The sequence below is a fragment of the Equus quagga genome, chromosome 1 (genome assembly GCF_021613505.1).
Source record: "Equus quagga isolate Etosha38 chromosome 1, UCLA_HA_Equagga_1.0, whole genome shotgun sequence".
NCBI lineage: Eukaryota > Metazoa > Chordata > Mammalia > Perissodactyla > Equidae > Equus > Equus quagga.
This window is the reverse complement of record NC_060267.1, coordinates 16,398,001-16,420,267: the sequence shown is the minus strand read 5'-3', so window position 1 is coordinate 16,420,267 and position 22,267 is coordinate 16,398,001. Positions and strand designations below refer to the sequence as shown.

At 53.0% G+C, this 22,267-nt stretch overlaps 1 protein-coding gene and 1 pseudogene across 1 annotated transcript; one reads left to right on the top strand and one right to left on the bottom strand.

The window, feature by feature from the left end:
- Positions 1 to 63: 63 nt before the first annotated feature.
- LOC124225859 (keratin, type II cuticular Hb1-like) lies at positions 64 to 7,964 on the bottom strand (annotated as a pseudogene).
- On the top strand, positions 7,522 to 17,721 carry LOC124245753 (keratin, type II cuticular Hb6-like). The gene is made up of 9 exons (XM_046673455.1): positions 7,522 to 12,392; positions 13,148 to 13,356; positions 14,028 to 14,088; positions 14,491 to 14,586; positions 14,801 to 14,965; positions 15,231 to 15,356; positions 15,605 to 15,825; positions 16,665 to 16,696; positions 17,252 to 17,721. Exons 1-9 carry the CDS (start codon positions 11,964 to 11,966, stop codon positions 17,362 to 17,364), a joined length of 1,452 nt encoding a protein of 483 aa, XP_046529411.1. The 5' UTR covers positions 7,522 to 11,963; the 3' UTR covers positions 17,365 to 17,721.
- Positions 17,722 to 22,267: the final 4,546 nt, after the last annotated feature.

Here is a 22,267-nt window from a genome sequence, read left to right as displayed (position 1 = left end):
TCTGGGGGGTGATGGCGGTGGGAGGGGGTATGTGTGTGTGTTTGGGAGGGGGTAGGGGGAGAGGTTCCCAGAGTCTATATCTCTGGTAGGGAGCTCTGTGCCTGGGTCACTGGGCTGAGGGCCGGGCTGTGTATCTGGATCCCTGGTGGGGGACACTCCTACGTGTTAAGTCTGTGCTTGGTGGGGGCATCTATGTGTCAGGGTCTGTGTGTCTGTGAGTGTGGGGCGTGTTTTTGTGGTCTGTGCTTGGGAATATCCATCCCGGATGGACAGCAGCACTATGATGGGTCCTGGGGAGGAGGTGGGAAGTCTCTGTGTCTGGGAACCCTCGCCCCTCCCCCACCAGGGGTGGTGGTGGTGGGGTGTGTGTGGAGTAGGGGGGCCACCTAGGGGGTGTTGGTTTCTGTATATTTGATCTCATGGCCAGGAATTTTCATATGTTGAGGTGGGGATGGAGGGGGGAGTGGAAGAAGTGGACCACGGGTGCCCCAGCAGCCATAAGTGATGAGGTCCTCATTCAGGTGTCTGGAGGGCCAGGCCCTTCCCCTCCTGACTAAGGCTCCTCCCTCTTGCCCTTCTCTCGTGGCTTCTAGCTGCTCCTCACTCTTCCGTGTCTGGGTTTTTGGGACTGGCGCCCATCCTTCAGGATGTATATAGCATCCGGCTAGGGGTAGGGCGCCTCAGACAGCTCTCTCTCCCTCTTTGGCTGAGAACAGCTCCTCTGTTGCCTCTGACCGGGGTGAAAACTGGGCCGGAAGGCCACATGTGTAAGCACAAACGTGTGACGGCAGCGACTTATATATGACCCATGACCTTTATTAGAAAGTGGAGACCCAGCACGAGGGGAGCGCAGGCAGCAGCGGAAGGTCGTCCGTACTTGGCAACGCAACCTCAGAGGGTTCAGAAGGGGGGGGGGGGAGGTACCGCGCCACAGCGTCCACCACGAGGGGCCCTGGGGTCAGGCTGTCCCTTAGAAGCCACACGCGTCTGAGTCCCCAGGGCAGCCCGAGGTTGGATCTTTGCCCAGGGCTGCGAGGAAACCAGTCGTTTAGACTCTTAGGGGTGGGGGGAGCTGCTAGACATGCGGCCGAGGAGCCCGGCCTGCCCGGAAGAAACGAAGAGACGAAGCGGGGAGAGGCAAGGAGAGAAGCCGCAGTTTGGTCAGGTCGGGCCGGCCGGTTCCCGCAGCCCTTCGGCCTCAAGCCAGGGCCTCTGGGAGGTCCGGGGCCGCCGCCGCAGGCGGGGACAGTTCGCTCGCGGAGCCGGGTATTTACGAAGCCGGAGGCGCTACGCAAACCGCACCAGGCGGCCGCGGCCGCAGCTGTGTTCCGGGGGCGCGCACCGGGCGGGCGCGCAGGGGGCGCACAGGCCGGCGCTCACCGCCACGTTCCCGGTGCAGGGCCGGGAGCCCGATACGCAGAGGTCCCCGCAGACGACACCGGCCCGGGAGCTGCTGACACCTGCAGGTGGAAGACAGGGCTTAGTTCTCGTGTGAGGTCGTGGCACGCGGCCCCTTGCTTGCTGGCCCAGAGCCCTCTTCTCTCGCTCAGAGCTCCACCCCTCCATTTCTCTTTCCCAGCTCCCCCAACATCCTCACACCTGAGCACTCCTTCCTGCAGTTTAACTTCAAGCATCTTTGATAAACTCTTAGCCCAGACCCTCCCTATAGGCAGAAATAGCAATTTTAAGTTACAATCATTCACTGCCACACCCCCTCCTTCCTTTTAGAGTCTTCCAACTATGGCCGCACACGCCAGCCTCCTGTTTTTGTAAATACAGTTTTGTTGGAACCCAGTGATACCTATTTGTTAAGTATTGCTTATGGCTGTGGCTGCTTTCACATCACATGGACTGAGCTGAAGAGTTGAGACAGAGGCTGCATGGCCCACAAGCCTAAAATATTTGCTATCTGCCCTTTAAGAAAAAGTTTGCCCATCTCAAGCCCTTATTTCAGAACCCACAGTATGGGTCACTGGTCACTTACAGATGTTTATAGCACCAACACCCTCACACAACCTTGTGGGGAGAGCAAAGAGACAAAAATTAGTTGAGGGGGAGCAAAGCTGATGAAATCTACTGTTAACCTGCAAATTCCCTCCTCCAAGTAATCTTGATGCAAATCAGATGCAAATAATATGCAAACATGCTCCTGGCTCTAAGCACAGTTTGGGGGGATGGAAGAGACATCCTCCCCACCGCTGAGGGCCTCACCTCTGCCCCTCGCCCTCCAGCAGGCGCCTGTAGGTGGTGATCTCCGAGTCCAGGCCCAGCTTGGCATTCATCAGCTCCTAGTACTCCCTGAGCAGGCAGGCCATGTCCTCCTTGGCCTTCTGCAGGGCCTCCTCCAGCCCAGCCAGCCTGCAGCCGGCGTCAGTGAGGGCCGCCTCGCTCTGCTGCTCAGCCTGGCTCATGGCCCCCTCCAGCTTCGAGTTCCTGGGGGTCAGGAGAGAGTTATTAAGGCTCCCTGCTCTGGATCCAGGGTCAGAGGCCAGGCATCCACTGACCATCGACTGTCAGAAGAAGAAGGGACTTTACCCATTTGTTGGGTCATGAGTTGCAAATTAGTGCTCCCAGGGAATGTTGGCACAGAGTCTTTAGTTTTTGAAATTTAACATAAAAATCCAGAATCTGGCTTCTGTTGAAAAATCAGAGGATACGGCCCCACTGGGCCTGCATTTCCATAGGGCTGGCCTCAGTTGGATCGGACCAGCTTACTTCACTCATTACCACCCCCTGTGGATATCTGAGTGTGCGATCACTGACCTAGAACAGTGGGCCAGAGAGGTGAAATGGGTGACCCCGAATCATGTCATGAGCTAGTGGCAGGGCTGATTTGAGAGCCCAATTTTCTCACATTTGATGTTTGTTCTTTTCCCCACACACTGGCAGGAGGTCCAACTTAGATCCCCCTGCTTCAGGCTAACCCATTCTCCTCCTGCACTGAGGGGTGGGCCAGGCTCTCGTACCTGGCACTTGGCATTCTCGACCTCGGCGGTCAGCCTCTGGATCACGCGGTTCAGCTCGTTGATCTCCTCCTTGGTGCGGCGCAGGGTCTCCCCGTGCCAGACCACCGTGGCCTTTATCTCCTCACACTGGGGGGAGGCAGAGAGGCTCCTGAGGCTCAGGATGGGACATCCCACTGAGCCCCACAGCTTGCACATCCGCTGCCCCATCCTGAGAGTAGCCTGCCCATCCCACCTGGAAAAAGGCCGAAGCCCTTTTAGCATCCTCCCTGCTGGGGCACTGGGCCCGCTCACCTTGCTGCGGTACCAGGACTCGGCCTCGGTCTGGCTGCCGCTGGCGATGTCATCGTACTGGGCCTTGATCTTGGCCAGGATGTTGTCCATGTTCAGTTCCCGGCTGTTGTCCATCTTGACGATGCCCGAGGTGTCTGAGATGTGGGCGTGGAGGATCTGGAGCTGCTGAGTGGGGAGTGGCTGGAGGGTAGGAGTTTCTTTGACCAGAGCCCCGCCTGGCAGCCCTCTCCTGGTCCTTCCCTGTCCCCTGCCCTGCTTCCTCCATAGCCTCACTGTCTGAAGCCCGACCCTCCAAGGTGAAGTCTCCCCCTCAGCCCTGGGACCTCTCAGTGCTCCTCAGGCCCCGAGTCGCGAGGCTGAGAGGAGCTCATGCTGGAGGTGCACTGCCTGATTTCAGTCGGGGCCTCCTGTCTCCATCCTTTGGGTCTAGGACCAGAATTTACCAATTTGTGATAACGGTCACCATAGTAATGAGAAACACCAGCCCATCTGGGGCATGGCAGTGAGACATCAAGCTACAGTTTTTCACCTTCTGACATAAACTTCCTCAGGTCTCTGAACTCTGCTCTGCACTGCCCCCACCCAAGGGTCAGAAGCCGAAATGGTGGCAAGTCCTTTCCGGTGTCTGACTCACACCCTCCTTGCTGCCCCACGGCCCTGCGGCCCCTACCTCCTCATACAGTCGCCGCAGGAAGTCGATCTCCTGGACCGGGGCCTCCGCGTTGGTCTCCAGGTCTGATTTGTGCAGGTAGGCGCAGTCCACGTCCTAAAGGGGAGAAGGCGGCCCAGGGGTCTCACTGGAGTGACAACATAGAGCTCTCCCCACCAGCGAGGGACACCTCACTGGGCTGGGCACACTCCCCAGACACCCTTCTGAGCTGCTCAGCCCAGTGCCTGGTACCATGGCATTGGTGAGGTCCTTTCTGCCGTGAGGAGCATGTTTGGGCAACAGAGGGGGATCCTGAGGGTTCCAGGCACTTCCTCTGGTTCCCACTGGAATGACTCCTCTGGAATCCACATCTGGAGCTATCACTGAAACTTAGAATCTCCTGTAAAATGGGTCTGTTCCAGTGATGCCCCACCCTCTCTGCTCTGGAATCTCATGGAAAGAAATCTAGATCTGTGGTCAGAAGAGGTCTCAGTGCAATTCAGGGCAAGACCCTGGACCTCTGTGCCTCAGTTTCTCCATGGTAACCCCTGCCTTCCTCATATGGAGGTGGCTGGAAGGACCTGGTGAGCGTCCCCATGCCGGCGCCTGTGCAGACGGAATTCCGAGAGGTGAGGAACAACGGCCTCGTTCACGCCAGCTCTTCCCACCTGCTGCCGGGCCCGAGGATGCAGCCAGCCTCTGGCAGTCGCGTACTGTCATCCACCGGCATTCACAGAGTGCCTGCTCTCTGCCACACACAGGGCAGGAGGCAGGAGGCCCATGGCCAGATGGGAGTTACCCTGGATGGGGGAGAAGACTGCCCTGCTTGAAGCAGGAGAGTACTCTGAGGTCTGGGGCAGCTCAGGGAGCACTGCGGCATTTGGGGAAAGGAATAGGGAAGAGGTGGTGCTGTGTGACTCTGAGGGAGTCCCTCAGCCTCTCTGAGTTACAGAGAGCTCCCTCCTGCTTCTGCCCTCAGTTCTGAGGTGTGGGACAAGGATTCTGGGGTCACTCACCTTCTTCAGGCCCACAAATTCATTCTCAGTGGTGGCCCTTAGTGCCACCTCCTCTTCATACCTGGGGACAAAGGACACAAGGGTCGGTGGCTAGAAATTCCATAGGCTGGCCATGAAGCCCAGACGAACACATGCCAGGAACCGCGTGCTCTGGAGGTGGTTACAGAATCCAGATGCGGAGGGACCCTGTCCATCTATTTCCTCCGGGCGCTCAAACCCAGCCACGTCACCCACTGCTCAGCCTGTTTCAGGGACTCTCATTCCTGATGGGGGCTGGGTGGGTGCCCTGCATATTTTTGTAGGCCTCCTCTCTGCTTCTGGATCGTAAGTCCCTGGGGACAGGAACACTTTCCCCTCCTCTGTCCTTTCTCACCCCTGCCCCACCTCAGGGCCCAACACGGCACTTGGAACATAGAGTAGAAGTTCAGGAAGTGTTTGATGGATTAATGAGATAAACGCATGGTGATGAGGGAGCTGGAGCAGCTCAGACTCTCTCCGATGTTTAAGCTCCCATCCCAGAAAGGAAAAGTTCTCCCACAGGCTTCTTGTCGTCTGCTTTTTGTTGGAAAGTTCTTCTTGTGGGCTAATCCAAAGCTCTCCTGCTTTAACTGAATCCCATCTCCTTTCTCCAGACGCTCCTCCCCGATGTGCTCACCTCTTCTTGTAGCTCCCCAGCACCTCCTGCACGTGGTTGAGCTCCAAGGTCAGCCTCCCGCTGTTGGCCTCCACGCACTTGGCATCCGGCCACAGCGGCTTCTGGTAGAACCTCCACTTGACCTCCAGCAGCTTGTTCTGCTGCTCCAGGAAGCGCACCTGCGGTGGTAGCGGGAGAACAGTCGGTGGGAGGAGCTGCTCCCCCCAGCCCTGCTTAGGGCAAAGGCAGACTCAGGACAGGACCTGCGGTGGTGCAGCGTACAGGACAGGGGGTGGCTGGCACAGCCCCTGCCGAGCTTTCCTGGTCTGAGGAGCCATTGGCGGAATCCTTGTGTCGTGATTGCTTGTTCTGGCCTGAGTGAGGGTCTGTCCTGGTGGGCCTGGATGGGATGAGGAAAAGCTGAGGGGCATAGGCTGCGCTGGGTTCCTGTTGGGCTGGGGTGGGGGCGGCAGGTATGGGTGGAGGGTAGCGGCAATCAGGGAAGGCTTCTTGGAGGAAAGGAAGTTAGAGGAGGATTGGGAGGGATAGAGTAGGATGAAAGCCTTTTGCTGTGAGCTCCCCAGGGGCAGGGCCCGGGGCTTCATTATCTCTGTCCTCAGGGGCCAGCCTGGGGCTAGGATGGATGGTCAAGGTGGGAAGGCTACCTGGCTGGAGAGGGCGGAGAGGGCAGGCTCTCACTGAGCAGGATGGCTGGGGCCTGAGGAGGCACAGGGACAGGGGTGTGGTCCCAGGTGGCCCAAAGTCCTATGTTGGACACTCACGTGTCCCTGCAGGCCAGGCAGGGAATGTGAATGGGGGAAGGTTTTGGAAAATAGGGAGGGTGTGGGCTGCGGGGGAGCGCGGCGTGCAAGCCCTCACTGGAAGTCATTCACCCTGGAGGGGCCCAGGGGGCTGCAGAGATGGACAGAGCCTGGGCTCGCTGTCCTGCTGCTGCCCACTCTCGGTGGGCCCTTGGGCAGGCCCTGGCCCTCTATCCCTGACTCCTCTCTCTGCTGTGTACACTCAGAGGGCTGGGCTGCTGGCAGCGACCTCAAATATGAACACTTCCTGGGCAGACTTCAGGACCGTGCCATCTCCTGGTGCCACTGTGCTCCTGATTAACCTGTAAATGGATTCGCTTGACATTTACACTTGAATGGAGTTGAAGGGGTAACTTTATATGACCACCACGGTTGTAAAACCAGTATCACAGGCAGACGTAAAAGGAAAGCATACGACATGAAATTCTGGCTGAAACTGTGGCCCCAGACAGCTCTGAACCTCAGGCTTGCTCTCTTTATTCAAAGTGGGAGCACAGCAAGCGTCAGAGGGATGGTAAAGACATATTAGCACCCAATGAGATTTTCTCCATTGAATCTTAACTGTCTTATCAGGTGTTATGATGTTATTTAATGCTTTGATGTACCACCTAAAATTGTCACATCAAATATCAGCCGTCCCTAGTCCCCACTTCTGGAGTCTGAGCTGTGAATTCCCAGGTCCTTCCAAGACTTACAGGTTCAGGAAGGGTGTGATCAAGGACACTCATCTTGTCTGTAGGGACCCTGCCTGTCTGGACAGAGGTTGCGTATAACAACAGTGCTATCAGACCAGGAGCCCCTGCCCTATACTCATCTCTGTGTCTGTCTGTCCTGGATGTGTGTCCATCTCTTCCATCAGACTGGGAGCTCACCTGGACCACATCCCTCCAGCCCCTGACTACCTCTTCAGTGCATAGCCCAGGAAGGGAAGGTTCAGGAAAGGCGTAATCAAGGACACCCACCTTGTCGATGAAGGCAGCGAACCTGTTGTTGAGGCACTTGATCTGCTCCTTCTCCTCGTGCTTCACGCTCTGCGCGTTGGGGTCGATCTCCAGGTTGAGGGGCGCCAGGAGGCTCTCGTTGACCGACACGGTGGTGATGCAGGGAGAGCTGGGTGCGCGCACTTCGCCGGAGCGGTATCCGAAGCTGCGGCCTCAGGAGCCGGCCCGGAAGCCCCCGCAGACGCAGCGGGGCCGCGGTAGCAGGAGACGCCGCGGTAGGGGGCGGCCCTGATGCAGCCGCGGCCAGGCCGGGGCGCGCAGGGGGCGCCGAGGCGGGCTGAGCGGCAGGACAAGGCGCGGCGGCGGGACGGGGCGGGCGCTGGACCCCGAGCCCGCGCGGCGCCTTATATCGCGGCCCGCGGGCCGGGCAGGGAGCGCGCGGCCGGCGGCTTTACGAGCGTGGGGTCGGCCCTCGCGCCTCGGGCAGCCGGGATTCCAAGCGGCCCGGCCGCCTCCATAAAACGGCGTTGCCTCCCGCCCGCGCTTTATGGGCCGGGAAGCGCCGGTCAGCTCCGCGGGCTGTGCGCTGCGACACCCTGCGCTCCCCCCACGCCCCTCCGCGGCCTCGGCCAGGGTGGCGCTGCATCGTGGGCCCCGACCCCAGGCTGCGCAGCCGGGCACCCCGCGCCCCCCATCGGTGCCAGAGCGGCAGCCTTGGTCTTGGTTATCTGGGCATCTCCGCCCGGTGCGGGGGGCCAGTGTGTGTGTGTAGCAGAGGGGTCTCTGAAGTCACTCCTGCAGATTGTTCTCGTGACCTTGGACAGGGGAACCACCTCTCTGAGCCTCAGTTTCCTCATGTGGAAAACAGGTATAGGAACAGTGCCCGTCTGAGAGTTGTTAAGCACCTAATGAGATAATGCACGGAAAGCGTTTAGGGCCCCACCTAGCACTTAATAGGAACCGTAAATGTTTGTTTATTTGTTTGCTTGTTCTATTTATTCTATTATTAATTTGCCATTCATCCTGTCTCCCTTTGGGCAAAAACTTTCTCTTCCCTCTTTCTCAGAACTCGGCTCAGAGCTCCTCTCCTAGGGAGTGTGGTGTCCTCTCTCCTCCGGCAGTGATTGATTGCGTCCCATACCCCTCTCCACTCTGCTTGCGGGGAGGGGAAGGGAGCTGCATTTATGGAGTGCCTACGGTGTGCAGGGCTTTATAACTACCGTATGGTCTCATCTAACGCCCAGGGCATCCTCTAAGGTCAGCATTATTGTGCCCATTTGCCTGATTAGGAAGGGGCAACTCAGAGTGGTCCAGGGACTTGTTTTAGGTCAAGCAGAGAAGGCTCCACCCAGGGGCAGAGTCAGAATCTGAAGGGAAGCTCCCAGCCCTCCCCCATGGTACTCCTCGCTCCCCGCCAGGGTCTGAGTCTTGGGGGTGGGCTGAGTGAGGGTGGAGTTCTTCTCCCAGGCAGGAGCCCAGACTGCCAGGCTTTGGGTTCTTAGAGAAATTGGCCTGATCCAAAGTCTTATCCTCAGTTGTTGCTTGGTCATGGCCACTGGCTCTGGAAGGCCATATCGCATCATCAGAAAAGTTAATTATGCATCCAGTTCTTGGGCGGAGGAAACCAGAGTGTGAACTCAGCAGCCAGCATTAAAGAGAAACCTGCAAATCACCCTCAGCTTCCTTTGCTTTTAAATATGAGTTGTTGTCGTGCAGAGGGTAATTAAATCCTGGAGCCCCAGCGGTCACCACGGCCAACTGTGCCTGGCTGGCATCCCCTTTCCAGGGAGCGCCCCACTGCCCCCTTTGCCATCTTTCCCACACTCTCGTGGGCCGGAGTCCCTGGGGTCCAGCCTTGCTTTTGCAGGAGACTCAGCCCATCCTTCGTGTTGGCCTCTGTGGAAGTCGGAGCCCAGCTCTACAGTGTCTCGTGCGTCCACTTCCAGCTCCAACTGGGGTTGCCAGCTGTGTGACTAATGGCTTTGGGGCTATGCAATTTTCTCCAGGAATATAGTATTGGAGAAGTCTTTCCTTGGTGTCTCCCTCACAGAGGAAATGGACTTACCGTGAAGTGTGGAGACCTTAAATTAGACTCATGGAGGCACTTACATGATGCTTGCTTGGACCTTTCTGGATTTTGGTGGGCGGGTGGAGCAGACTTTCTGTGCTATCACACTCAGTGAGGAGGTTGATAATCAGCCTTTGTTTACACAGATAATTAAGTGCAGTTAAAATCCAGAGACTGGAAGGCTGCAGGCTGAGTTGTGCCTGCTAAGGTCACAGCCTGAAGGGGATGGAATTGAAAGGTTTGGCAGCTAGAGCAAGGTGGTCCTCCAGATTGTCAGTACTAAGCGCTGGCCCAGCCCCAGGGGACTATGTGCCCTGGGTCCCCTTCATTATTCTTGGGACCCAGTGGGGATTAACGGGCTGAAGCGTGAGGGAGTTCAGACACAGTCACGCACAGCCTTCCCCGTGGAGAGGGTTGGTAGGCGTGAGTGCTGGGGAGGAGGGGGGGGCTGCTCCATTCTCCACCAGATCTTCTAGAACTCACTCCCTTGCCCTTTTAATCCCCAATCCACCGGTCTATTGATGAAAAGCTAATGCTCTGTCTTGGTTGTCACGTCTTTAATCCCTCTGTGGGCCCCAGGAGTCAGTTCAAGGCAGGGAGCAGACACGTGCTGAGCGCCGAGCTGGAACCGGGCTCAGAGTGTGAAGGAGGAGCCTGCAGCCCAGGCCAGGCAGGCTCCACACTGAGGGCCTTGCTACAGAGCCGCAGGGGGCCTGGCGCCAGGGAGGAATGCTGCGTGCCATGGGCAGTTGGCAGGAGAGTGAGCCGCCACTCCAGGGGCTTGGGGCCAGAGGTCAGGGCAGGGTCCTTGGAGGAGATGGCAGGTTGGCTGGGCCTGAAGAAAGGTGGAGAATTAGCTGTGCTGAGATAGGAGAGGGGAGGAGGATTCAGACAAAGACACAAAGGAAGGGAGGTCGCAGGATGCGAGAGGAACAGTGGGCGGTCCAGTTTGGCTGAAAAATAGGGGATAGATGAGGGCAGGGGAAAGGAGGCAGGCTGAGGGTGGGTGGTGGATCTGGTGGATGGGCGGAGTGGCTTAGAATGTCAAGCTGAGCCTGGAGGAGCTTGATGTGGAGACGGCCATGCTCAGAGGCGTGTGAGCAAATGGGACATGGGCATAGTACATAGGGTGTGTGTGTGAAAGTGTGTCTGTGTGTGTGTCTCCTTTGGTAACCCAAGGCATCATTATGAAACGTCTTGAACATCAACGTGCCCCTTTCAATGTGCTTCCTTCTCGGTTGGATAGTGGTCAAAAGTGCTTCTGGGATCAGACACCGCTGGGGTTCAAGCCTGGGCTCCGCCACTTACCATCTGGGCAAAAATTACATAACATGTCTGAGCCTCAGTTTCCTTTGTATCTAGAATGAAGATACCACACTTTTCCAGGGACGAGGTGAGGGTAGTGAGGTGTGTGTGTAAAGCACTAGTACAAGGCCTGGTGCATAGTCGGTGCTCAATAAATACCAGCTGCTATTATTACTGTTGTCGTTGTTGTTATTTCCCCTCTGTTGCTCACTGGGCACCCCAGGTACCTGCTCTGGTAACCATCCCCCGGCTCCCCCCTTCCACCTCCCATCCTGGGCCAGCCCGCTGTTCCTGGCCTGGGAGCTGTGGTCTCCTCACACGGATGCTCTCTGGCTGGGACCCCCAGTCCCACTGCTCACTCCAGGGTCAGACCTTGTGGGAGAAGACCCTCTGAAAGGGTCCCAGGCGACAGGGAGCCCTTTGATAGAGGCTGTGTGGAGAGTGTGGCCCTGTGCTGATGGTCTCGCTGAGAGAGACTCTGTGTTGGGTGGGGCTGAGGGATCGTGCAGGCTCATGGGAAGGGATGGAGGTGGATGGACTGGCTGGGGATTTTAGGAATCCAGATGTTTGGAACCCTCCCCCAACACTGGTGACACACAGCCACCAAGCTCCTGGGTCCTGCTGCATGAAGTGGGTGAACAAATAATGTGTCGGTGGTGTGGGAGCCATTTCCGTGCTTTAGTGAGTGTAGATGCGCTTTCCCTCGGCCCGTGCCCAGGGCCAAGGGTTCTAGGTTGCCCTGAAGTGTGGTCCCTGCGGCCTTGCCTGCGGGGCCCCTGGAAGGCTCTTCCTCTCAAAGCTGCCCCCTCCCTCACCCCTAAGATGGCCCGTCCTTTGTCCCTGCTCTCAGCGCATCTTGTGGCCCCAACTGAAAGATGGAGGTTATGATTCTAGCTCACCACCTGAACGAACTTGTCCCAACCCGGCTTCCCGTCCCCACCTTCATCATCTCAGCAAGTGCAGAGTGCACGGGCCTCGCCTGACTCACCCTCGGGCGCCCTCGGGCCCTCCGCTGTGGAAGAAATGCTGCTGAGGCTTCAGTGTTGCCTGAGTGTAGGATTTTCCAAAACTCCATCTTGCTGATGTTACCCAAGGAGAGAGGAGAAATGACTGGGAAGTTCCCCAAGCCCATAAAGGTGACAACGCGGCCGCTCCACACGGGGAGGCGGGCAGACCCAGGTGTCCGGGTGTATAAAAGGGGCAGGCAGCGGGGGAGAGGACAGCATCCTCCGCTTCTTCCTCTGCCTTCGTCTCCTCCAGCCTACAGCCACCATGACCTGTGGATCAGCTCGCTTTAGCTCCTGCAGTGGAGTCCGCACGTCCAGCTCCTGTGTGGCCACTCAAGGATACAGCTCTGGCCGCACCTTCAGCTGCTCCTCGGCCTGTGGGCCCCGACCTGGCCGCTGCTGCATCACCGCCGCCCCCTACCGCGGCATCTCCTGCTACCGCGGCCTTGCCAGCGGCTTTGGCAGCCGCAGCGTCTGTGGGGGCGTCCGGGCTGGCTCCAGCGGCCGCAGCTTCGGATACCGCTCTGGTGGCCTGTGTGGACTTAGCGCACCCAGCATCACCACTGTGTCGGTCAATGAGAGCCTCCTGGTGCCCCTCAACCTGGAGATGGACCCCAACGCGCAGGGTGTGAAGCAAAAGGAGAAGGAGCAGATCAAGAGCCTCAACAACAAGTTTGCTGCCTTCATCGACAAGGTGGGTGTCCTTGATCACACACTTCCTGAGTCCCACCCATGCTCAGGACTCAGGCTGAGGCAGGAGGATGGGGTCCAGGTGAGCTCCCAGTCTGATGGAGAGATGGACACACATCCAGGCCACAGACACGGAGAGATAACAGGGCAGGGATTCCTGGTTCGATACAACTGTTATTAAACACAACCTCTGTCCAGATTGACAGGGTCCCCAAAGAGAGACAAGGACAAGACTTAGAACTGCCTGTCAGAGAGAGGAGGCCATACATGTACACAAGATGCATAAGAAATACACATAAGAGATAGGAGCAGGACCACAGGGTCATCCTTTGGGATGATCCTGCTGCCTGGAACTCCCAGCCCGATCTCACACACAGACACACACACATAGACACACACTCATAGTGAACATGGGACCAGCTGAGGCCTCCTGGGCAATGCTCCCTCCCAACAGGTGTGGGTCAACAGGAGAGTTAGCCAGAGAAGGTGTCCTAGGGGAAATCTCTGTGATTTGGGAGGGGATTTTGATCCCTGGCATGGTGACCCTGGGTATGAGAAAGGATGTCTCCACTTGGACATCTCCAAGATCATGGGAAACTTGGACTAATACTTGCAACCATTTCAAATGATAGAGAGAGGCCCTGGTGTGTGGGGGGGGCGGGAGGGGAGGGAAAGGCTGACGTGGAAGCTGGGGGGGGGATGGGTCCTCCAGGATGCCAGAATTATGGGCAAATGGATGGCTGTTCTTTGGGGCCTCAGGTGCGCTTCCTGGAGCAGCAGAACAAGCTGCTGCAGACCAAGTGGCAGTTCTACCAGAACCGCAAGTGCTGCGACAGCAACCTGGAGCCTCTGTTCAGTGGCTACATCGAGACGCTGCGGCGGGAGGCCGAGCGCGTGGAGGCCGACAGCGGGAGGTTGGCCTCGGAGCTCAACCACGTGCAGGAGGTGCTGGAGGGCTACAAGAAGAAGTGAGTGTGGTGGGGCTGGGCGTCTTCTCTTGGAAGGGGATACACGATACGACAACGGGGTGGGGGGCCACTGAACGCGCTTGCTTTAGAAACTTCTTTCTTCATGAACCGGCTCTGTGCTTTTATCAGCTTCAAAGGCAGTGACGGGAAGACACATGAAGAGAAGAGAAGCTAAAACAGCAGCTATGAGCCCTTCCCCATGGCATTATGAATTTTTCAGGATGACCATCCCTATTCATCCATCCATCCATCCATCCTTCCATCCATCCCATAAACCTGGTCTGAGCACTTACTCTATTCCATTATTGTGCTAGGTACCAGGGGTACAAAGAAATGACACCACCTCTGCCCCACTGTTCCCACCCGCTGGTTCCTGTTGCCAATTCCACCTGCCTTCCCAGATCTAAGCCCGGGCAGTCAGCTTATTATATTAGATGAATAGCAAAACCCAGATCTTTAAAATGAGCAATGTTTATATAAGTTAGAGAAATGTACTACTGAGGATATGGGTGAGCCAGGTGTTTCAGAGCTGGGGGGAGGGACATGGATGACAGGGATATTTCAGACATCCCGGGGGAGGAACATGACAGGTCAGGTTGGGGTGGTCTTTCCTCCCTTCCATTACTAGCCAGACCTCCGAATAATTTCCCAAATCCCTTTCTTTTGTGGAGGTATGAAGAGGAGGTCACCCTGAGGACCACGGCAGAGAATGAGTTTGTCAGAATCAAGCAGGTGAGTCAGTCTGCCTGTGGGCCAGCAGCCTGGGACTCTGGCAGCCCCAGGGGCATGCGGTCCTCCCTCTGTCAGTTCATCAGCTCATACTTGATTCCCCCGATGGAAGGGCATTTTCCTCCTCACACCCTGGGAGGTCCATAGGGCAGGAATTCTCTGGATCTGCCTTTGCAGAGAGGCCCAGAGAGGTGGAGGAACTTTCCAAAGTCACATGCTGCATTTTGCTACTGTGGGAGGGAGAGCTTAGCTCCCTGACCCTCAACTTCTGGGTCTGTGCCCGTGACTGGCTTTGCCGGGCTGGCAGTGGGATTGGGGATTCCTCCAGGGTGGGACTGGGGGAGGTGGAGTCCTCTGGAAAACCTCTACAGCATCTGGGGACTGCCTGTGTGTCTGTGTCTCCAGGAGGTGAACGGTGTCTACGTGCGCAAGGGAGACCTAGAGGCCAATGCCCACAGCCTGGTGGAGGAGATCAGCTTCCTGAAGTCCCTGTATGAGGAGGTGAGCATCAGCAGGGAGGGCGTTGGTCACCCTCCTCTCTCTGTCCCAGGCCAGCCTGTGTCCAGAGCAAACAGACAGAGGGGTCTGCAGGCCTGAGGGCTTTGGAAATGGTGGCTCCATGTGTGTGTGTGCATGGGTGTAAAGGAAGGATGTGAGCTCTGTTCTCCTTGGCTCGGGATGGTATATGTGATGTGAATGGCTGTTGGTCCCCCAGGAGATCCGCGTCCTCCAAGCCCACATCTCAGACACCTCGGTCATCGTCAAGATGGACAACAGCCGGGACCTCAACATGGACAGCATCCTGGCTGAGATCAAGGCTCACTATGATGACATTGCCAGCCGTAGCCGGGCTGAGGCTGAGTCCTGGTACCGCGGCAAGGTAAGTGGCACAGGACAACTGCCTCCACACATGGCAGTGGGAGGAATGTGAGGTGTATATTAGAAAAGGCTTCTTTTGTCTGGGGATTCTGATCTTTGGGATGATAGTAAAAGCGCAGAGAGGGCTCAGGTTGGGGTGGTAGGGCAGGGCTGCCATGTTTGGTTGCGCAGGTTGAGCACTGTACAACCTGCACTATCATCTCTGCTGTCCTGAATGGTGGGATGTCCCATCCTAAGCCTCAAGGAGTCTCTCTGCCTCCCCCCAGTACGAGGAGATAAAGGCCACGGTGGTCCGGCACGGGGAGACCCTGCGCCGCACCAAGGAGGAGATCAACGAGCTGAACCGCGTGATCCAGAGGCTGACCGCCGAGATCAATAATGCCAAGAGCCAGGTAATGGTTGTTTGGGGCTACCCGGGTCCCACAGGCAGTGTGTGCTCCGTGTGGATCTCACCATTCATCCCCCAGCCCATGTGCATGAGTAGGGTCCCTGGTTGTAGTCACTCAGGGAGACCCAGGGGATAGGGCGGGAGGACTGTTCCTGGGGTGTTCCCAGCTGGGCGGGAGGCCTGGACACATGCAGGAGATGGACAGAGAGACCCAGGGACCACAACCCACCCTGTTCTCTTCTGGGTCCCCAGAACTCCAAGCTGGAGGCGGCCGTCAGCCAGGCTGAGCAGCAGGGCGAGGTGGCCCTCACTGACGCCCGCCGCAAGCTGGCCGGGCTGGAGGAAGCCCTGCAGAAGGCCAAGCAGGACATGGCCCGCCTGCTCAGGGAGTACCAGGAGGTGTTGAGCTCTAAGCTGGGCCTGGACATCGAGATCGCCACCTATAGGCGCCTGCTGGAGGGCGAGGAGCAGAGGTGGGTGCAGCCAGCACGATTGGGCTCAGATCCTCACCTGCAGACCTGACCCGTTTATTTGCCCCAATACTTTCCCAGCCCCCATTTCTTCTGCTCCCATCTTGGAACCCTTTCGGGGTTCCTCCTTGCCATGGGGAGAGGCTAAAAAGAATAGTCTTCATTGAGGTCCACTGCTTGATTTCCAATAGTCTTCTTGTATGATTTAATTAGGGACGACGGTTTGCTGGATGTCTGAGGGGGAAAAAAAACCCCTCTGATTCATAGTATTTGCTGATTCCAGTGGTGTAAATACTTCCATCATGGCTGATTTCAAGCTACCACTCTGACTTCATGAAGAATTGGCCAGAAATGTGCAAAAGAGGCTCTGTGAGCTGGTTGCAGAACACCACTTGTTAGGGGCGAGGATAGAAGGGGACCTCAAGCAGAAGGGGAAGATAGAAAGAAAGACATATTTCTATTAGGGAGATGGACAACCTGAGGCCCAGGGAGACTGCATTGTTCCAGGTCACGTAGCCAGTCTATGGGGCGGGGGAGGTGGGCTGGAGTTGAATTCCTGGGGGCAGGTGAAGAGATCTCTGCCTCTCGCTGCGTTTTGGCAGGTCTCACTTCCCAGACAGATTCTGGGAGAGCCCGCCCCTTGTGCTCTTTTGGGATAGAGCTGGGGAGATGCTGAGCTACTGGGGATGCTAGACCTCAGACCTTCTCCTCGGACCTTCTGGGGGGGGACTTGGGTGATTCCTTGGGTGACCAGGTTCAGAGCTGGTGACCACATGACTCCTGGGATCATTGCCAGGAACTCCTGCCCGGTCCTAATGCTGACCTTTTCTCTCCCTCATCAGGCTGTGTGATGGCATCAGCTCTGTGAATATCTGTGAGTAATTCTGGCCCGTAAGGGAGACACTGAGGTTAGACAGCGGGAAGAACATCTTAGCTCTGAGGGTGGACAGACCCAGGGCGTGGGGGTCCCGTTCATTTCCAGCCACACAGTTACAGAGGGTTGACAGGTCCTGAGTGGAACAATTCCTCACTCCAGGCCTGTCAGGGTGCCGGTCTTATTTTCTCCCTATTCAAACACGCTGGTCCATGTTCCAGAAAAGTGTCCAACACTTTTCTGGATTAAACAGGTATTTTATCAGCTCAGTGTCCCCAGGGAGGTCTTCCTGAAATCAGTTACAAAAGAGTAGATTAAGAAGGGGTTGAGATGGACTACAAGATGGACTCCCTTCCAGTGAGAATGGAAGTCCCGAGGACAGACCACGGGGAAGCTCCCATTGTCTTTGTCCCCGGAGATGTGGCTGAGCAGGAGCCGTCCACCTGGGTGCTCTAGGCTGGTAGGGAGGGAGTTCTGATTGGAGGTGGGGGCTGTTTGGGACCAGCTCCCCACCCCCACCGAGGGTTCTGACTTCTCATTATTGTCCCTGTGCAGGTGTGAGCAACTCCCAGGGCGGAGTCGTATGTGGGGACCTCTCAACCACCCGTACCTGCACCATCAAGTCCCGCGGAGTGGGAATCTGTGGCAGCAGCTATAAGAAGTGTTAAGTTGGCAGGGCTTGGAGGAGCACCCGAGCCCCCAGCCCTCTCACCTTCCCGAGGATCCCAGCTGGCCCTTCTGCCCAACCTGACCATGTGCAGCCTGGTGGCGGGTGCGATAGCTTGATCTCATGTGGACCCATCTTCCCTGCTGTCCGCTTCTTGTTTCTCGTTGCGTGGGAGTCCCCTCCTTGACTCCTGCCTTCTCCGGCTGAGAAAGGCTGTTGGGAGGAGTGACACGTGGATCTGTTCTGTCTGAGGATTCTGGGCTGCCTGAGCCCATGAGGAGGACAGCCCCTCCGCCCCCCACCCTCCCCTTCTCTTGCTCATCCCTTCCTTTCCCAAATCTTCTTTTCCTCCTTGCTGTCTGTGCTTAAAATAAAGTCATATAGTTCCTGCCATGGTTGTCAATCTTTCTGTCCATTATTTCAGGCCTGGAGGGGTGGGTGGGATCTCCAGGAGGGCACTCGACATGGTGGGGGCTGCTAGGGCCATGCCAGCGATCCATTCAATCGTGTGTTCAGGGCTTGCGGTGTAGAGCAGGGGGCTCTGAGGGCTCAGGGCTCCCCGAGGTAATTCTCCAGTGCTGGGAAGTGTCTGGCAGAGGCTTGTAGCAGGTGCTGGGCAGTGTTATGAGAATGAATGAATTCGTCTCCAAGGTTCCCAGCTGCCCAAAGGGCATCTCCATTTGAATGTTGCCCTGATATTTGGAATTCAACATGCCTTCAAAACATCTCATCATTTTCCCCTCTACTGATACTCATTTCTGAGCTTTCCCTCTTTCTATCAGTTCTTCCTGAAATCTCCAGCTTAAAACCTATTTTCCCCACCCAATGAGTCATCAAACCTTGTCAATTTTTTCTTTGAAAAATGCCACCAGGAACTTCTTTTCTTGCAATATGTTGGACTAGGAACTCTGAAAAACCCTTTGTCATAAGTCGCTTAAAATTCTGGATTATATACTTAAAAACTATGTTTTAATTCATCAACTATAGCAAGAAGGTATGGGAGATCATCAGAGGCAAAAACAACAAGAAAGCATGACTCCAGGGAGGGATGGGAAGGGATGCAGCAGGTTGGCATGGCAGGGGCACCTGTCGGTCACTGGTGGAGTGGGAGGGAAGCCCACCGTGCTCACGGATGGGGCACAAGAGTAGGCCCCTGAAAGGGAGAGTGGACGCCATGTCCCTAACAGACAACTGAGGCCGTCTCCCGCACCGGGGGAAGCAGGAAAAGACTCTGCAAGGGGAGAGGAAGGAAACGGGCCTTCTTGACCCTGGCTTTGGGTAAAGGGAAAAATGTTTTCCCTGATAATTCTGAACTACAAGTTTGCCCTCACATAGGTTTGGCTTGGAGTTCATATTTTTTTCTGTGGTAAAAACCTACAACACCCAAGGTGAGAACATAGTTTCAAATGAGCCCAGATTGATGTTTCCCCCCTAAATCTGGCAAAAGCAAATGCAAATCCTCTCTAGAAGAATGCCATGAAAACTCAGGCTTCTGGGAATTCTCCGAGAGAGTCCCAACAAATGCAAGCTCACAATTAAACAAAGGTCGTGAAACGTGAGCAAAGATGCCATCATAAGCGGGAGTCAGCAGAAGCACCCCACTCCAGAACCCTCCCTGTGAAGACTGAGGATACTGGAATTAATCAGAGGCAGAAAAAACTGGGTGTGTTTCATATGTTAAAAAAAAAAAAATAAAAGAATGCTAATACATAACCTAGGAATAAGAGCTTTTTAAAAATAATAGACTGACCTGAAAAAGAATCAAATAGAATTTCCAGAAATGTAAACTATAACAATTATATGAAAACCCCAACAGATGGTGAAACAACACATTAGGCCCAATTAAAGAGAGAGTAAGTTGACAGATAAATCTGAAGAGATTTCCTCGGATGTAGCACAGAGAAACAAATAAAGGGAACGTATGAAAGAGAAATCAAGAAGAATGGACCCCAAGATGGCCCAGATGTTGGACTGAGCAGAAGAAGACTTCACAGAAACTGTTATATGTTTGGAGAACTAAAAGGGTATATAATCTTAGTGAGTGAAAACAGAGAAATGGAAGCTATAAAAAGAACAAAATGAAAATTCCAGACTTGAAAAGTGCCATAACTGAGATGAAAAATTCAATGAATGGGGTGAACGGCAGATTGAAGGTATCAGAAGATGGTGTCAGTGAACTCGAAGACAGATGAATAGAAATTTTCCAATTGAAACCATAGAGAAAAAATATCGAAGAAAAAAATAACAGAGCCTCAGAGACCTGTAGGACGTTATCAAGGAATCTAACTTCTCTGTAATAAGCATCCCAGAAGAAATAGAGAGTGAGAATGAGGTGGAAGAATAGTTGAAGGAACAATTTCCTATATTTGATGAAAAACATCAGCTTATAGTCTAAGATGTCAGAGAGCCCCAAGTACAATAAATACAAAGGTATCACAGGCATATCATAGTGAAAATCCTGAAAACTGAAGATAAATAAGCTAGAAAGAAACCAGAAAAAAAAGGTACATCACATATAGGGGAGCAATAATAATTACTGCTTACCAGTTATCAGAAGCAAGAGGGGCCAGACAACAATAAACCCAGAATTTTATAATCAGCAAAAATACTCTTCAAAACAAGGGTGAAGGAAAGACATTTCAGAAACACAAAAGTGGACTGAATGTGTCACCACCAGACCCGCAGGACAAAGAAAGGATGACGGAGATTCTGCAGGCTGAAACGAAACGACATCAGACTGAATCTCAGATCTCGAACAGACACTTTACAAAAGGAGGTGTATTAAGGGCCAATAAGCACACGAGAAGTAGCTCGTCGTTCTTAGTCATCAGGGAAATCCAAATTAAAACCACAATGGGAAAAAAAATCTAACACCCACTAGGCTAAAATGTGAAAGACTGACAATACCATGTGTGGGGCAGCTGGAATTTTCATGGGGTGTAAAGTGGCATAGTCATCTTGGAAAATAGTTTGGCAATTTCTTATAAAGTTAAACATACACTTAACAAATGACACAGCAATTCCATTCCTGGATGTTTGTCCAAAAGTAATGAAAATAGATTCACACAGAGACGTGTATATGAATTTCATAGGAGCTTTATTCACAATAGCTGCAAAGTGGAAACAATCCAGCTGTTTATCAACTGGTGAATGGGTACATAAACTGAGATGTATTCATGCATTGGAATATTACTCAGCAATAAAAAAGAATGAACTAATGACTCATGAAACAATGTGGATGAATGTTAAAAACATTATGCTAAGCAAAAAATGTCAGACACAAAAGAGTTTACTGTATACTCCTAGTCACATGAAGCTCTAGAACTGGCAATACTAATCTACAGTGACGGAAATTAGGACGGTGGTTGCCTGGGATGGGGTGAGGTGATTGACTGCAAAGGGGCATGAGGGGTCTTTCTGAGATGATGGAAAGGTTCATATCTTTATTTAGCAGTGGTTAAATGGGGACATACATCTGTTAGAACTTGTTGATTTGTGCGTTTAAAATGTGTGCATTTTATTGTATGTAAATTATATCTCAAGAAAGTTGATAAACTAATGATTTAAAAATTTATAAGACATCTAGAAATAAATCTAACATATGTGAAAGACCTATACCTAGAGAAATATAACCTTTATGTAAAATGTTAGAGGAAATGAAAGATAGCAAAGCAGATTTAACTAAATGAAGAGATATACCATGTTCATAGATAGGAAGCTTTACTTTCATAAAGATATCAATTCTCCTTAAACTGAGTTACACAATCAATGCAACTACCATCAAATTCCAAACAAGGATTTACATAACTCTTAACAAGTTGATTCTAAAATTTATGGTGAGGAACAAAGATCAAGAATAGTCAAGGCCCTGATGAAAAAGAATGAATCAGTATTTGCCCTTTCAGAGATTATGACTTGTTATAAAGCTATAGTAATTCAGTGTAGTATCCACACAAGAACAGATAAATTGACCAATGGAACAAAATGGAAAACCCCTCAATTGACATATATATTGTCTATTCTTGTGTGTGTGTGTCTATATATATAATATAAGTATATTAAATATATAAATGAATTATATATAATACATAAAGTTTTATATATATATATACTTTATAAATCTATATCTATATCTCTTTGATACATAAAGCTGTGGTATGGCAGATCAATCAGTAGCAACAGAGGGACTATGTACCGGTTTTCCCTATGGAAAAAAATGAAATTGAATTCCTGCCTTTTATTATTCACAAAGTCAGTTACAAGCAAATTAAAATGATAAATGTCAAGTGCAAAACTTTAAATTTTTTAGAAGAAAAAATTAGAGAATGTCTTCCTGACCTTAATGTATGGAAGGATTTTTAAACAAGGTACATAGAGCGCTTAATATAAAAGAAAAGATTAAATTAGTCTACATTAAATTTCAGAACTTTTATTTATCAAAATATTCCATAAAGTGAAAAGACAAGCCATAAATTTGAAGATGAAATTTGTGATACATATAAATGACAAAGTAGTAATATCTGGAAATATAAAGAATACTTATAATCCAATAAGAATAAGGCAAACAACTCAAGAGAAAAAATGGGCAGAAGAAAAGGAAATACATACGAATAATAAACATTTAAAGAGATAATTCAGCCTCAATACTAATCATGAAAATGCAAAGCAAGACCAAAAATGAGATTGATTACACCAATAATTATTGAAAATTCAGATGCATTGGAGAGGATATGAATCTTTTCTACTCTGTCGATCAAAGTGTAAGTTGTTATTATAATGACTTTGGCCAGTAATTCTTGTCTTGTAACCTTGAACATTTGACCATCCTATGGCCCGGACATTCAACTCCTGGATGTATATCAAAGAGAAATTCTCATATAAGAGCATCAGGGGACATTTAGAAA